We start from the raw sequence: 17134 nt of genomic DNA, 5'->3' as shown, positions 1-17134 counted from the left end.
CATTACATTCACACTTTTTAAATCTGAACCTATACTTTGGTAGCCACAGTGCATGATAGCTGATATCCTCATAACACTGTCATTTCCCCTCTTTGCTACTCAATTTGTGAATGATTATTGGGATGAACAACTGTCAATAATTTTCTGTAATAACTCAAATTTCACTATATTTCGCAATAAGTATGTGTTGTGAATCTCTCACACTATTAAACAAACCTGTGACAAAATGTGCAACTTATTTGCTTGTTTCTGTCTATTTTTATGAAGATATACTTCATAAGGTTTGATACTCATCTTGTGGGTCAATTAAATTTCTTTTATCATCTTCAGATGAATTTACTTTCTTACATCTTGCTTTATATAAATGTTTACTATCTAGAAGTATACTTGTAAATATTTAAAACTGTTGTTATTTCAGTCATTTGTTCCCAGTAGTTTAATAGAGCAGTGATACATATTTTCAGTTATTTATGCTCAATATGTTGGGGCTCAACTGCTAATCCATGTATGAAATGTTGATATCCTGCATCTCATTGTACTGAAATTTTTAGGCTTTGTAATTTTCCGGTATGCACAGCATTGTCTGCAAATAGCCTCACAGAGGATATCCACCAGGTAGTTTAAATGTATTGTGAACAGTAATTGCCATACAGCTGTCACTTGGGGTCCTCTTGAAATTAAGTCTATGGATGACAGTTTTGACTCAATAAGAGCAATGTGTTGAATTTTGTGCACCAGGCAGTCAAGAACCAGTCAAGAAATTGATCCAGTGGTAGTAAGCTCATATTTGTCCACTGTATAACAATGCAAAACTATATTGAATGGCTTCAAGAAGACAAGGAACAGAGCATTGATTGGTCACTGTTAGGTACTGTCCCTGATAGCTAGTTGTAGTGGTGCAGCAAGCTGGATAGTCCCATATCAGGGATCCTGTGACCCTTATGGAAGAAATGTTCTTCTAGTGTTCAGGACCACGACTGCTCTCCCAACTAGGCATTGTCAGTTCAAAGGGTTGGGAAGTGTTAAGTGAATATGTCAGGGGTGAAGATGCCTGCAGTAAGTCAGTCGGCATGGCCATAAACACTTCATTACTCCATTACTGGTGTGGCCCAGCGTTGACCCTCGACATCCGGATCCATGGGCGTGGCGAGGCATCAGTCTTGTACCCACAGTGGCAAGAAATGGTGCAGGCAGTGTGGCTATGTTCCGGCCTGGTAAGCGAGTGTTGGGCACTGAAAGGTGTCCAAAGTCTCAGCGACAAGGATGGCATCGGTTCCACCATTGCTCCACCTTGCAGGGCCTGGACCAGGAAGAAATCCCAACACTATTGAAATGTCTTGAAACTGCGGTTACTGCTCCAGTGTCCAGGTTGAGGTTGCGGAGCTTGTGGGTGTTAGCAAGCATTTGAATTATGTCCTTGTGCTTCAGCTAGTGCCCACACTGTACCCTCTCCCGTCCTGGAGTAATTAGTCCTACAGAATTATTGAGTGGCTAAAGTCTGACTGCAACATGGGAGATGTTGCCTTTTTTCATATTTTGCAAAATATTAGTCCAGAGCACAAATTCTAATTTAGCTCCCTTACATTGGAACTCTTCATTCCCCTGTATATATTTACACTCTATGTACTGTTGGGGTTTTTCCTTGGGCTCAGACACTGAGACAAAAATATGAATGATAGGTTTGTCTGTAGTTTGTATAGTTAGAGTAACTGGCAATGCACAGATTTTGTAACACAGGCACTGCTATATCAAACAAAAGAAAGTTTTGGATGGAGAGATTGCTACTTACCACTTAGAGATGTTGACTCATAGACAGCCACAATGAAAAGATGGTCGTATATTTAAGCTTTTGGCCAAAAGTTCTCCTTCCAAAACAAAAACACACTCATGACCATTGTTTTCAGCTGGTGTAGCCAGACTATGGATGCAACCGCACATGATGGGAGCAGCAATCAGGTGTGAGCTGTTAGGGTAAGAAAGAACCATGGGGTAGAGAAGGGAGGAACAACAACAGGGTGGGGGTGGGGTGGGAACAAGGACAGGTGCAGGTGTAGTGCTGCTTGTGATTGAAAGTCTAGGGGGATTGGGGGGGGGGGGGGGGCAGAAAAGTTGAAAAAGGGAAAATACAAATGGATAAGTTGCTAGAATAGAAGACTTGCATAGTGCCGAAGTGGGAGCAGACAAGGGGATGAGTAGATGGAGGAGAGGTACTAGCAGAGTGAAATAACACACGACAAACAGAGCAAGGAGGACATAAAAAATCAGACTAGCACAGGCAAAAAGGGCATTCCTGGCCAAGAGAAGTCTACTAGTATCAAACATAAGCCTTAATTTGTGGAAGAAGTTTCTGAGAAGTTCGTATGGAGCACAGCATTGTATGGCAGTGAAACATGGACTGTGGCAAAACTGGAACTTAACTGAAGCATTTGAGGTGCGGTGCCACAGACAAATGTTGAAAATCAGGTGGACTGATAAGGCAAGGAATGAGTTGGTTCTGTACAGAACTAGATGGAGGAAGCAATGTATGGATAACACTGACAAGAAGAAGGGGTACTAGAGGAAGCTGTAGAAGGTAAAAACTGTAGAGGAAGACAGAGATAGGAATAAATCCAGCAAATAATTGAGGATGTAGGCTGCAAGTGCTACTCTGAGATGAAGAGTTTGGCTCAGGAGAAGTATTCGTGGTAGGCCACATGAAACCAATCAGAAGACTTAAGGCCAGTGGGGTTATGGGAAAATAGGATATGTTGCAGATAGAGACTACCCACCTGTGAAATACAGAGAAGCTGTTGTTTGTAGGATGAATCCAGATGGTACAGGCAGTGAAGCAGTCATTGAAGTGAAGCTCATTGTGTTTGGCCGCATGTTCAGCGACTGGAAGCTCCAGCTTTTCACTAGGCCACAGTTTGTTGGTGGCCATTCATTTGGACAGACAGCTTGTTAGTTGCCATGCCCAAATAGAAAGCAGAACATTGGTTGCAGCTTAGTTTCTGGGTCATATGGCTGCTTTCGCAGGTAGCTCTGCCTTCAATGGGATAGGAGACGTTTGTGACTAGGACTGGATTAGGTGGTGGCAGGAGGATCTTTGGGACAGCTGTTTTGCTGCACACGATCTCACAAGGAACAATACACCTACCCCCACCCATAGCCTGCTCTCTCTCGCCCCCTCACCAGACTGCTGCTTTCAACTGGCACATTTGCAGTCCACAGTGCAGCCACAGCGGCTGGAAGTAGTGGTCGTGCGGAGAGAGAGAGAGAGAGAGAGAGAGAGAGAGAGATTGATTTGGGGGGGGGGGGGGTGTCTCAGCTCTTTTGTAGGTACGTTTGTGGTGTGCACACCCCCTCCTGCCCCCCTCCTCCTCCTATTGCTGCCTTTATTCTTCTCTGGGCTGCTTTACCTTGTCCTTCCCTGCCCTTGTTCCTTTCCCTTTCTCTCTTCCTTTCCCTCTCTTGGTGTTCTTCTTCATGTCAGTCCGGCTGTCCTCATGACTTTGCTTCATCTTGCAGGTTTGGTTGGTAGCTTTTTCTTCTTCTTTTCTTTTTCGGTCCCGCTCATGGATTTGACCTCTATCTCTAAAATTTGAACTCTATAGTGTAAGCGAGGTGTGTAAGAACTCTCTCCCTAGCATATCTGGCATTGGTTCCTCTCCCCCATCCCCCTCCTCCCCCCATCCCCCTCCTCCCCTGTTTGGAGTGGGTGGTACGAGGGCAGACATTTGGCACATGAAACGTGTTAAACACTCCGGCTACTCTTCTACAGCAGTGTCTCTTCCTCAACATGGTTCCTATCTCAGTTCCTGTTTCTACTTCCCAGCCTTAACCTCCTTGGCTACTCCCTGGGAGGAGTGCCAGGCCCACCAACTTGTGGCAGAACCCTTTCCACGGTTCCTGGTCTGTAGGAGGACTGACAGGGAGACATTTGCCTCAGCCAACAAGTTCCTTGAAGTTGAATGAGTCGTTAAGCAAGATGAAATGTGGCCCTATCCTTACAAAGATAACTTCTGCAACTCAGTTGGCCTCCCTCTGTGCTGCGACCATTTAGGAGACATCCCCGTGACTATCGTTCCTCACAAGTCACTCAGTATGACAAAAGGTGTAATTTTCCATAAGGACCTTCTCCTCCAGACCCATGATGAACTTAGGGCTAATCTGGAACAACGTGGCATTCATTTCATACAGCATGTCTAGAAAGGCTCGTAAGGACCATTGTGTAGACACTGGTACTTTCATCCTGACATTTGGAGGGGATACCCTGCCCAAGTAGGTCAAGATAATGGAGTACGGATGCGATTTGAATCCGTGCATTCCATCTTCTATGCATTGCTTCCGTTGCCTCAAGTTCGGCCACATGTTCTCGCGATGTGATGCCACTGCCATCAGTGGTGACTGTGGCCACCCTCTTTATGTGGGGATCTCTTCGACCCCACTGCCTAACTGTGTAAACTGCTCTGGTCTCCATTCTCCCCACCCTCCTGAGTTTCCAGTGTACATGAAGGACTAAGAATTCAGGAAGTATAGATCATTTACTGTTTCAGCTACTTTGAGGGCTGGAAGAAGTTTGACAGACTGCATCCTGTAAATATCTCCTCTACCATTGCCTCAGTTGTCTTCCCCTCCTCACCCCTCCCCGTTACCCCCATCCTGCCTCCCTTCCCTCCCCTTTTCCTCACCCTCAGTGACTCTCATCCCTTGCCCTCCAGGAACTCCTCCTCCTCCTCCCCCTCCTCCTCCTCCTCCTCCTCCTCCTCCTCCTCCTCCTCCTCTGCCAGGGAAGACATCCTCTTCTTTAACGCCTGCTAGGGATGGATCTCCCTCTTGAAACATACCCCTCCCGGGCATTCTGTATGAAGTATGAAGCTTGCACCCTTGGGTTGGACGAGAGACCCACACTCCGAGGGCCTCTACACCACTCGCTCTCTGTCCGATCCTGACATTGGTGTCACCTATTCCCGCTTCCCTGTATTTCCTTACTGAAAACACTTCCTCCCTCCCTCCGAGAGAAGCAGCAGCATCAGCCAAGTCAAAGGACAAGGTTTCTTGGGGGGCTTCGCCCCTTTCTCCTCACTCCAAATCATGCCCATATACCCCATTATCGTTGGTGATGACCACTGACTGAGTGACATGACCCCCCCCCCCCCCCCCCACCCCTTCGGCTTCTCTGTTTCTCACTTGGACTCTCACCAAACGATAATCCTGTGGAAGGGCAACAGATATTATCGTCACCTACCAGAAATACAGTGACTTGTTTCCTTCTGCTCTGCATTTTGTCATGCTCTTCAAGAAACACACTTCCATGATGATTACACTCCAACATTTTTTGGTTATCGGGCGTTCTGTTGGAACCATGGTGGCCCCAGGATAGCATCTGGTGAGATCTGCACGTTGGTTTGTGCCGATGTCAGTAGTGACTGGATCCCCCTTCATACCAACCTGGAAGCAATAGTGGTTAGAGCACAAGTGACTCCAGCAATCACCGTTTGCAATGTTTACCACCCTCCAGGTAGGTTACTTCCTTATATTGAACTGTCTACTTTAATACAGCAACTCCTGTCCCTGTATCTCCTTCTTGGGGGACTTCAGTGCACACCACTCCCCTGTGTGAGGGAGCGCCACTTTGACAGGTAGGGGTCTATTATAATAGACTTTGATTTGTGTCTCCTCAGTGATAGTTCACTTACCCACTTCAGTGCTCCTTGTGGCACCTTTACTGCTATTGATCTCACAGTCTCCTCCCCTGCTTTCATGGCTTCTCCACATTGGTCACCCCATGAAGATCTTCGTGACAGTCACTTTCCGGTGATTGTATCATTTCTCTATTGCCGCCAGGGAGAGAGGCCCCCACATTGGGCATTCCACAGTTCCAATTGGCCTTTATATACTTATGCTGTCAACTTGAACAACTCTCTCTCGAATTACATGTGGTCATGCTGCTGGCACTATCTTCATGCTGCTGGCACTGCTGTCCCCCTATTTACAGGTTCCCTTGTTGTCGACCAGTACCGTGGTGGACCAGGAACATAGCAGTCACTGTCCAGGATTGTTGACGAGTGCTTCAGCAATTCAAATGATGCCCTTCACTGACCAACCCCCTTGATTTTGAGCATCTCCGTGCTAAGACTCGTTACTGTATTAAGCATAGTAAAAAGGAATGCTGGGACCACTATGTTTCTTCCATGGGGATGTGTGCCTCTTCATCACAGGTTTGGTCCAAGCTCCATAGCCTTCTGGGCCGCCAGCTGTCCAGGGGCTTAGCGTCCAAGGTGCTCTGTGTACTGATCCGTTGGTCCTTGCATAAGACCTCGTGACGCACTTTGCTACAGCATTGGTGTCCTCCTCCTATCCTGCTACCTTTCTCCATCAGAAACGCTTAGTTGAACAGACTCCCTGTGTTTCAGCCCTCACCAAGCTGAGGCCAATAATGCCCCAGTCCCATCCACAACAAGATGATCCAACCTTCGGATATTATACAGAGGAAACATCTACTCAGGGTCTTCAACAGTGTTTGGCTCATGGGTTCCTCCCCTCACAATGGCACCTTAAGTCCGGGAAGAACTCAACAAACCACCAATTAGCCTTTCAAATATACTTTATAAACTGCTGGCGAGGATATTGAGCTTCCAATTATGTTGGGTATTCGAATCTCGGGTCCTTTTGTTCCCATATCAATGTGGCTTCCAGAGAGGACAATCTCCAACTGACATTTACTCAGATTGGAAACAGCAATCCAACAGTCTTTTTCTAACCACTGACACCTTGGCACAGTCTTCTTGGACCTACAGAAGGCATATGACACTGCTTGGCACCATCACATTATAGTTACTCTTGATGAATGGGGCTTCTGCTGCTCCCTTCTGATTTTTAACCACGAGTTTTTATCCCATAGTCTCTTCTGGGTTCAAGTTGGCACTTCACTCAGCTCCCCTCAAATTCATTAGAACATTATTCCACAGGGTTCTGTATCAGGTGTCACACTGTTCGTCATAGCCATCAATAGGCTTGTAACCTCTGTTGGGCCTCTGGTTACCCCAGTGTTGTATGTTGATGAGTTTTGCATCTGGTGCAGCTCTCACTTGGTAGCGTCTGCTGAGCACTGGCTAAAGGTGCCATCCAACGGGCCGCTGCATGCGCTGTCTCCCATGGCTTCCAGTTTTCTTCCTCCAAAACATGAAGTATGCATTTTTGTAGTCGTCCCACAGTACACCCAGTTATTTAGGTGACCGGCTCTGAGATGTTGTAGCACAGTCTGTTTCTTGGGCTTTCTTTTTGATAAAAAGCTGATGTGATTCCCCATCTTGCCACCTGAAGACTACATGCATGCAGACTCTCAATGCCCTCAACTTCCTGGGCCACACATTATGGGGTGCAGACTGCACTACTCTTCTCCATCTTTACTGTACTCTGGTCTTCTCCAGACTAAATTACAGTAGTCAAGTTTATGGCTCAGCAGCTCCTTCCACTCTTAAAATACTTGACCCTGTTCACCACTGCATCTGGCTATTGGTGCCTTTCGCAGGAGTGCTGTTAAGTCTCGCAGAAGCGGCGATTCCTCCTCTACAGATATGATGGAGCCAACTCCTGGTTTCTTGCCTAACCGCCATTCGCAGATTTCCTGACCATGCTGTGTACCCTGTCTTCTTTGCAAATAACGGATGTCTCCCTCCTGATCACTGCCCATGAGTGGGATTGCCAGTTGCAATGTGTCTCACTTCCGTCTGTTGGGATCTCCATCTCCACCCATTGGAATGCATTCCTCTCGTACATCCCATTGAATGGTGCCTAGACCATGGATTAGGACCAACCTATTCCAGGATCCTAAGGTCTGTCTCTCCCCTGTAATCTTCCAGCATCTTGTACGTTCCATCCCTGCAGAGTTCCAGGGTGCTACTTACTTACTTACTTACTTACTTACTTACTTTCCGTGTCCGGAACTAGACTTCAGACTCCCAAAAATCAGCAGCAAATATGGCCTTGTCATTTGCCTCCCACAAGTCATTCATTGTGCAGGGCTGGTCTAAATATGGACAAATAAGCAGGTGTTGAGGATCCTGGACAGAACCACACAGAGAGAGAGTGTTCTCATTCTCTTTTAGGAAACCCCATTGCTGCAGGTTTGTCTTGCACTTTGGCACTTCTACCCTTATATGGTTTAGGGTTCTCCAGACTGTGTATGGTAGGTCTCCACCAGGTGCCAGTTCTTCTTTTACATCTTTATGGGGGTTTCTCAGGTCGATTTCCCACCTTTTCAAACGATTCTCTGCAGCCGACCCTTCCAGGTGCTATCTTCTACATTGGTGGTTCTAAGATGGAAGATAAAGTGGGATATGCTTTCACATCTCCTACTGGCTTAGAACAGCATTTATTGCCGGGATCATGTAGTGCATTCACAGCAGAGCTGCTAGCGATTAACAGGGCCTTCTATTTTGTTACTCAGGTCTCCTTCCACCATATTTTAATATGTACTGACTCAATGAGCAGCCTACAGGCAATAACCCAATGCTACTCTCATCACCTTTTGGTTTCTGCTATCCATGTCCTTCTCTCTGCCCGTGGCCGTGCCATCTGCTCAGTTGCCTTTCTTTGAGTCCCAAGTCATGTGGGTATCCTAGGGAATGAACTGACTTGACTGGCTAGAGAAGCCGATACGTAACCCCTATCCCCTTTCATGATTCTAGCTGTGGATTTGCGGCTCTACGTCATATCTCTCTTTGCCCAAAAGTGGAATGATATCTGGTGTGCTACTGATCTTGTTCATAAGCTTCAATTTGGCGCTCATCCTCCTGCCCCTCTTGAAAGGAGCCCGCTCACTGTATTTGGCTGTCTATTCATTTGTCATACCGACAATATGGTTGTGGAGCCAGACCGATGGTATCCTGTATTTTAGTGGAATGTACCCTTCTTTTGGCCCTTCGTACTGAGTATAGTCTTCCAGATTCCTTAATTTTAATACTAGCAGACAATTCACAGATGGTTGAACTGGTCCTCAGTTTCCTCCATCAAAGTGGTTTTTATTTCCTGATATAAGGTTTTGCTTTACTCTTGGAGCAGGGGCAGGGTGGATGTGGTGGAGGCCACTCTTCATGTTCTCTCGGTCTGGGACCCCATGACCACTCCCCCCTAGAAAGGCTGCTCTTTTTTTAGACTTGGTCCACCCTTCTATGCCCTCTACTGTGTGTGTTTTAATTTTTCATTTTATAATTTAACTCCTCTGACTGAATCTGTCCTCTTGTAGTGTACCCTCTCTCTTCTCTCTTGAAATCGTGGAACTGATGACCTCGCCATTTGGTCCCATTACCCCTCTCAATTAATAAATCAATCAGTTCATGCTTCAGTCCACTTTTCATAGTCCACTCGGTGCTTCCTGCATAATTTTCTTTGCTGTTCTACTGAATCTCTAGATGAGCTAGCCCATAGAACACCAAATCTTTGGCATTCACTTGTCCTTTCAGCAGCAGTGTTAAACTATCTCATAAGGTAGAAGTGTAGTTTGGAATGCGTCCTACAACATTATGAAACTATATAGTCACTCTTTCTACATTTACAACTAAACTGTGTAAACAGCTGTGATGTGCATGGTAGAGGGTACATCCCACTGTACCAGTTATTAGAGCTTTATCCCATTCCATTTATATTTGGAGCTTGGGAAAAATGATTGTGTCTACTGAAATTAATCTAATCTTATTCTCACTGTCTCTATGGGAGCAATATGCAGTTGGTGGTAGTGTATTTGCAGAGTCATCATTTAAAATCGGTTCTTGAAACTTTGTCAGTAGACTTTCTTTGAATAGTTTGTCTGTCTTCAAGAGTCTGCTAGCTCAGTTCTTTCAACTTCTCATTGACACTCTTCTATGGGTCAGACAATCTGTAACCATTGGTGCTGCCTTTCTCTATATAAGTTCAGCATCCCATGCTAGTCCTATTAAGTATGTGTGCCACACACTTTAGCGATATCCTAGGATGTATCACACGAGTGATTTGTAAGCAGTCTCCTTTGTAGACTGACTGCATTTGAAAACTGAGTTAACCCCTTAATGCTGAGTGTCGGGAATTTGTCTCATACCAATGCTGTGCTAATAATTGGAAGGCTAACTGTTTCTGACTGCCAGAAGATACCTATTCTACATGAAGCTGCCAATGCTTTGGACATGTATGCATTCTCCAGAGTGTTTTGGGCTGCCTCTAAAGTGCCACAATATTTTATTTTTATCTTTCATCTAGAAATTTATTCAGGTATTAAGGGGTTAAGCATTTGTGCCTTTGCTGTGCCATTCTCAACTTCAATTCCAGTGCTGTCCATGAGTGACTCAACACTTAACTTTGGCGCCACTTACGGCCTTTACATATGACCAGAATTTCAGTGGGTTTTGTGAAAGATCATTTGACAAATTTGTGCTATGTTAGTCATTGAAGGCTGCATTCATTGCTCTGTTGGACTACCTAAAGTGTTTCATTCAGCATCTCTCTATCTACAGCACTATGCTTTGTTTTGTACATATTATGCAGTAGTCTCTGTTACTTTAGATGTTTCTTTACAGCTACTGAATACTGTGGAGTAGTTCTTCCATTATGAATTGCACTATTGGGTGATTAATAAAATGAAAGGAGATGCATTTGGATCACTTACTCAGATATACTCCTGATAAAGTTTGAAATATTTATATTAAATTTGTTGTCGAAGTCCTTGCACCTTCAGATTAAGGGTGACAACAGACTGCATTCACAAACTGCTGTACTTAGTATCTTCCGAATACTGTCACTATTTTATAATTCAGTGCAGAGAAACCATTCCTCACAAGGGAGGGAGACAACAGTGAATTGATTATGAAAGGGAGGTACGTTGTTAAGTTCATCAAAATACTGTACAACTGTTATTCAATTTTCAACATCATTTAAACCAGTTGTACCCGTTTGTATTTAAGAAAATAAATATGTTTTGAAGCTTCCATGCAGTTTTAAAAGTTAAGATATTTGAAGGATTATAGTGGGTTCTTTATGGGACCTCTTACTGTGTGTCAAACTTTGTAATGACCATTCTGCCCTAGCAGTCGTTCAGTAGGTGCTGGACACCAGAACAGTGAAGATGAGCTACAACAATCAGATTTGTAGAGTTAGGAGCAGATTACATGAAGAAAGAACAGCTTATACAGTACCATGTACATTGTAACAAATATGAGTAAATGTGAGGTCCGTTCAAAAAATTCCGTAACTTTGTCCAAAAAATTTCTCTGCACCAGCCTTTTACTTGTTGTGCGTGGCCTCCTTTGAAATACTCTCCTCCACAAATGACACACCGCTCCCATTGCCATTTCCATCTGTGAATTTTCTTTTATCTCATCTATCTATAAAATCATTGTCCTTTTAGTATCTCCACATCATAACTGTAGATCCACGTCTCATCACCAGTTAAGATTTTCTTAAGAAGCATATTGTTCTCATTTGTGCAAACCAAAAACTTTTCACGGATTGGGAGGCAAAGGTTTTTCTGGTCTTGACTTATGAACTGTGGGGTGAACTAGGCAGCAACACGATGTGTTCCAAGAGTCTGTGTCGAGATTTCATGACAAAATCCAGCTGAAATGTTTCATTCTTCTGCAATCTCTCAGGCAGTTAGTCTTTGATTGACATGCTCAATCTTGTTGATGTTCCTGACGGTAGACATCAAAGGGCATCCTGAGCAAGACTTCCTGCATCATTTGGTGTGTCTCTGTAAAGGTTTTCTTGGGTTTCACGCAAAACTTAATGCAGACATGTTGCTCTCTCGAAATTCACTAACTGTTTCACAAAATGTTCTATTCAATACAGCACTGAGCAATAACTAATAACAAGTACAAACTTGCAACAGTTACACATTAAAGACAGAAGTGTGCAGGGATGTCAACCGCATTTTGCTCCAACACATCATTGACGTGAAGTTATGAATGTTTCACAATTTTTTTAACTGACCTCGTACATTATAGATTCGTATTTTCAACAAAGGAAAGGAATTAAATGATTGCTTGGATAGAAATTTTATTGTATGTTAGTAATTTCATGTGGCCCCTTGAAAGCAGTTGCAAATTGCAATGTCTGTGATAAATATGGTCTTTGAACTTGATGTTGTTGGTTGTTCAAAATCATCATAAAATGACACTTCAAGAATGCATAATTTCTCATAAAACAGAAAAAAATATGCAAATGCATTCCGCTGTTTTCATTGAAAATTGTTGTTATTATAAGTCATACGTTTTATTCCAAACAACTGAATATTTTTGTATGGTCTAACGCACGTGCAGTAGCTACCTACCATTTTTTTTTTTTGCTGCCTGAGATCACTCATTGATGCACAGGTTGAGTAGTCAAAACTGGAAAAGGAATTCATGTGTTTCAAAATAATTAGATGTGGAGTTACGTTGCATTTTAACTTTTCCGCCTATAGAAACTGAAAATGAGGTGAAACTGAGAATTGTTACAAAGATTGCTCAGTAACATTCTAGTGTTCTAATTTGTGTTGAACATTCCATAAATTACCCTCTCCCCTCCCTCGTGCAGGACTTTGCATATTTTATTTAATAAAGATGTGAGTATTTGTGTATTCTGAAAAGTTTTTTCATTAACTGGTGAGTGTGGGGGGAAGACAAATTTTTAGATTTTGCATATAGTTTGGAGAAAAAATCCATCACAACTGAATTGGAATGAACAGAAAAGGTCATTTTTTTAGTATTGAGGAATTGTTTAGTAACTGTATTCACTTATTGTCTCTGTTGTTGTTGTTTTAAGTGTTAATGCGGGTATGTAGTATACAATTCTCTTGACCTCTCGTGACTGGAATTGTTAAAACTGTAGAAACCCTATAAGCTGCAGTTTTGGCTGCAAACTGAGAACAGCTAAAAAGTGGCATGACCTCTAAGTAGACAATGATTTCATAATTTTGGTGTAAAAATAGTTGACCTTTTAAAGTTCAGTTCATTTTATACCTTAAGGTTGTTTCGTGGAGTAAGAGACCACCAGGAGATACAAATATTCTCATTTATTTGCCGAAAAAGTCAATTTACCAATGTAACCTGATGGCAGTGGAAGTTATTCATCAGGGTATCAAATTACTTAAATATATGTTCTACTCCAGCCAACATTTCCGCCTTTCTATATCTATTGGAATACTCCTGGAACTTACACTTCAACACTTTTTGCCGTACATGTTGTTCTATATTTCTGATGCAAAGCAGTTCCTCTGTTATCAGAAAATGTTACCCATTTAGAAAAATTGTCCAGGGGAGGGCGGGTGAGCATACATATGCATATGTACAATTTTTCTTATTGTTATTAATTTTTAGTTGCAGGAAGGTCTCGAACCTTCTCGTCAGCGATGGTTTTTTGGTGGGAAACTCCTTGGTGACAAGCTTCGCATTGAAGAGACGAAAGTTTTACCTGGATATGTTGTGCAAGTAATTGTCAATAATGACCAGACATCTGCTGCAGAGACTTGAACTGTATCTTCAAAGTGACCTTTTCATTTTTAAAAAGGAGTTTAGATTTGTTATAATGGTTGGCATAAAAGAACAATGACTGTTATTTCCTAATAGATATGTACATGTGTGTATGAGGTATAAAGGTGTGTCTAATATGAAAACGGGTGTATATTGTTTACTAATCACATCTGTAAGTTGTGTAATGTTGTGAATTTTCTAAAAACTGCAATTATATTGCATTCTTCTTGCACAGAAGTCTCAGTTTTTATCGGCCTTATTTTAATGGTATACTAAAGAGGCAGAAAATACTGTGATAATGGATACTCACAAAATACCATGCACAGAGGAACATTGTGAGTCCTTTATTTCACAATGAAACTCCATTTACTCTTTGCTAAGTTTGTAGTTTCAAATTTTATTCTGCAGACAGAGTGTAATTAACAGATTCACTGTATCAGGCAGCAAAACTTGCTTTTCCAACAAGCACTGTTTCCAGCAGTAGTAATTGTTCTAGTCTTAATATTTCTTAGTGTTGCTTTCATAAACTACTGACAGTGAATATGAATAGTTTTATCGCTTCATTGCTTTTGGAGCTGATTATTCTGAGACTTTATTTTTGTTACAGTGTTAATATTTTTTCCTGTTTTACATGGTGCAGGGATTTGTCGTTTCACAATTGCTGATTATAAATTAGCATTTCATAGGTATTATTTGTGTCAGAAGCCTCTCATCATAATACGTGTCTCATTAGACATGTTTGAAAATATTACAGAGGGTTCTGTAGTTTTCTGTGATGATTTCATGATTGGTCATATATAATAGCATAAAACTAGTTCAGTCATTGCTTTTTATTTATGCAGAAGCAAGGTTTTGATTTATGCAAGAGCAAAGAAGTCTGTGTTCAGATCAGTGCCAAACAAGCATTCCAATCAATATTACACAGTTTTTGTGCCTAAGAAATAAATGTAAATAGAGCTGTGTCTGTTTATGTTTAAAACTAGACTGAAACAGATGCTCTCCTTAGTATGGCTGCATTGAAATTTAGGTGTCAGGTTCAAAACCTGTTTCTGACAAGATTTCAGTTTTTAATTTTTGGAAGAAAATTACATTCCTCTCATCATAACTAGAGTGACAAAATATGGAAGGAAAAACTGTTGATGGGAAAACATTATTTACTTATATTTTTTGATTTGTGTGTGGTTTTCAAAAGTGCAGTGATGTGCATTTGTTAGAAGTGACTAATAATACACAGTTGAGTTTGACTTGCTTGTCACAGGAGAAACAGAAGTTCTTCCTAGTTTGTCACTTTCAAAACTTTTGAGAAACCACTAAGGAATAACCACCCACAATGCCATTTATAATGTAATTAGTGGCATTATCCTTTCCCAGCTTGCTGTGTTTGTTATGAGGAGGATGGCAATTTCACAAAATAATGAGTTACAATAAGGGCTGGCCAAGTTAAAAGATCTTTTATTTTTAATGATGTACTTACATTTTGAGTATCACTTCTGTACATTGCAGTTTCTCAGGTAATTTTATCTTTGTAACTGTGGCATGTAACATAAATTTCGTAAATAAATTATTTACTGAATGCCCTCACTACTGAAAATCTTATTTATGACATGCACAAATAGTGGATAACTGTCATGTAGAAAGTGGTACTACTGCTGAGACTGAGAGGGAACATTTTCCTTATACTGTTTGTTGTGAATATTTGCTACACCATTATTATTTTTAATTTATTAGATTCTTAGTTTATGGCTATATTGTTCTCTTGTGCTCTGTTATTTGTGTAAGTGGTAAAATGATCTTCACAAATGTAACATTCATTATATTATTATTGTGGTATCTTCTCTATTGATCTTTTCCTCGACACATACGTGAATGAGTGGAAAGACTGGGGAAAGGGGAGGGGAGTCAAGATTCTCAATGATTGTAAGTACTTTCTTGCGGCATTCAGAAATATTGGGTTTGTTTAATTTTAATACCTCAGTACAAAATGTTTTCTGTATCATTTATAAAGCTATGTAATTTAATAGTATTTATTTAGCAAAGATTGTGGAGCATTGATATATTTTGTTACTCATTTTCCTGTCATTTATTAGCGCTTCAATAAACTATTAAATGTAGAACTCTTTTTTTTTAATCTTTTTGAAGAATATTGGAAAAATGGTGCAAAAATTAATTTAGTAGCTTCATTACATTTTTGTAATATACTTTGTTGACTTTGGACACTTGTACTATGAACATATTTTCTTTTATTTATTTCATTTTGGTACATCATAAATCTTTAATTTGAGCTTTCACTGAAAGGAAAACCTTATGAGTGGCTGATGCACCTTTTGCTCAGAACTAAGTTAAGTGGCACCCACTTTGTCTGAGGAGGAAATGCCTCATTTTCTCCTTAAATAAAGCAGGGCCCCACTTAATATGCTTTGAGTGCCCTGCCCATGCCCTGCCTCCTCCCCCTCTCCAATCTCATGCAACTGTTTCCTCTCCCTGTCTCTCAAGAAAAAGAAGTAACCTATGAATCTGAAAGATAGATGTACTGCCATTTATTATCTGTGTATGTGGCAGTTGTCTATAAAGGGAATCGTTCCTCCTCAAGGTAAGTACTGGATAATCTGTCTCCTTGTGAATATAATAAGTTTCTGAAGCAAATTGTTGTTGTTACTTTTCTATTCTGTAATGGTTTTCATACTAATATTGGGAACATGAAAACAATTACAGAAAGCTTCTGAACAACAGATATCTGTGTTTACCACTCCTCCCCAAGTCACTTCACACAGAAAAACCTCACTGTTCTCAAATGACGAGATAAGGTGTATATGCAAATGTATCTGAAACGGACTTCAAAAATTTCAGATGCAAACCTCTTGTGAATGACCACCTCTCCAAATTCTACCATAAGTTGCATAGCAGGATTTCGCAAGGCAAGGAATAAACACAGTGTGGGTGAATTTTAGATTCCAGTTGCACATATTGCAGGGAACATTTAAGTAATATGCTGGATGCAAAATTGGATTGTTCGTGAAATGCACAGTAGTCTCAAGAAAGTCTTTTTAATGCATTGTGAATGCAGACAATTGTTGAATTGTACCTCAGCAGAATCAGTCTTACATCTTTAAAAACTCACAGAAAATTATTCTAGTTAAACACGATCAGAATACCCAATAAAATAAAAATGTATACTGTAAACAGTAAATCTACTATCTGTTTACAAATATCCCGACCAAAATCTCTTAGGGATTAATATTTACTTTGTGTAAAAACATTTCTCAAATATAGTTTTGCTTTTATTCTTCTCTAAAATTGTTTTACTTTTCTAATCTTTAGGCATAAGCTATCAGTGTATTGTAAAGAAAGATTCCAATGTGTCTTGCATGTATTAAAGTGCAAGTTCTTTTTGTCATTCTAGATTGAGGGCATTGTAGTTGCCTGTATAGAAGCTGTGAATCTTCAAAGCTGGCACTGGTTATCAAAAAGTATTTGCACATGAGTGAAGTAGTTTTTGTATTTGTACAGAACTCTGTGGATAGGCATTAACAATGTGTCTTTAGGGGGTCAAAGCTGTGTGATATTTGAATAGCTTTTTTTCTATAATGTATTTTTCCCCCTAAATAACAATTGGTTTTAACACTAAAAATGCTATTCCATAAGTTACAGGAGATTGAGAATTCCCAAATAATTTA

The 17134-nt window shown here is 41.2% G+C and overlaps 1 protein-coding gene across 1 annotated transcript in view; it reads left to right on the top strand.

Annotated features, from left to right (window-relative positions):
* Window positions 1-15574, top strand: part of LOC126359149 (ubiquitin domain-containing protein 1) — a 59674-nt gene extending 44100 nt beyond the window's left edge. Inside the window, exon 5 of the mRNA XM_050007607.1 lies at window positions 13308-15574. Coding sequence (XP_049863564.1) covers window positions 13308-13460 — 153 coding nt within the window. The 3' untranslated portion in view covers window positions 13461-15574. The remainder of the gene's footprint in view (window positions 1-13307) is intronic.
* Window positions 15575-17134: the final 1560 nt, after the last annotated feature.

This window comes from Schistocerca gregaria, chromosome 1 (genome assembly GCF_023897955.1).
Source record: "Schistocerca gregaria isolate iqSchGreg1 chromosome 1, iqSchGreg1.2, whole genome shotgun sequence".
Classification (NCBI taxonomy): Eukaryota; Metazoa; Arthropoda; class Insecta; order Orthoptera; family Acrididae; genus Schistocerca; species Schistocerca gregaria.
The sequence above is the reverse complement of the archived record's forward strand: the minus strand, read 5'-3'. Positions and strand labels throughout refer to the sequence as shown.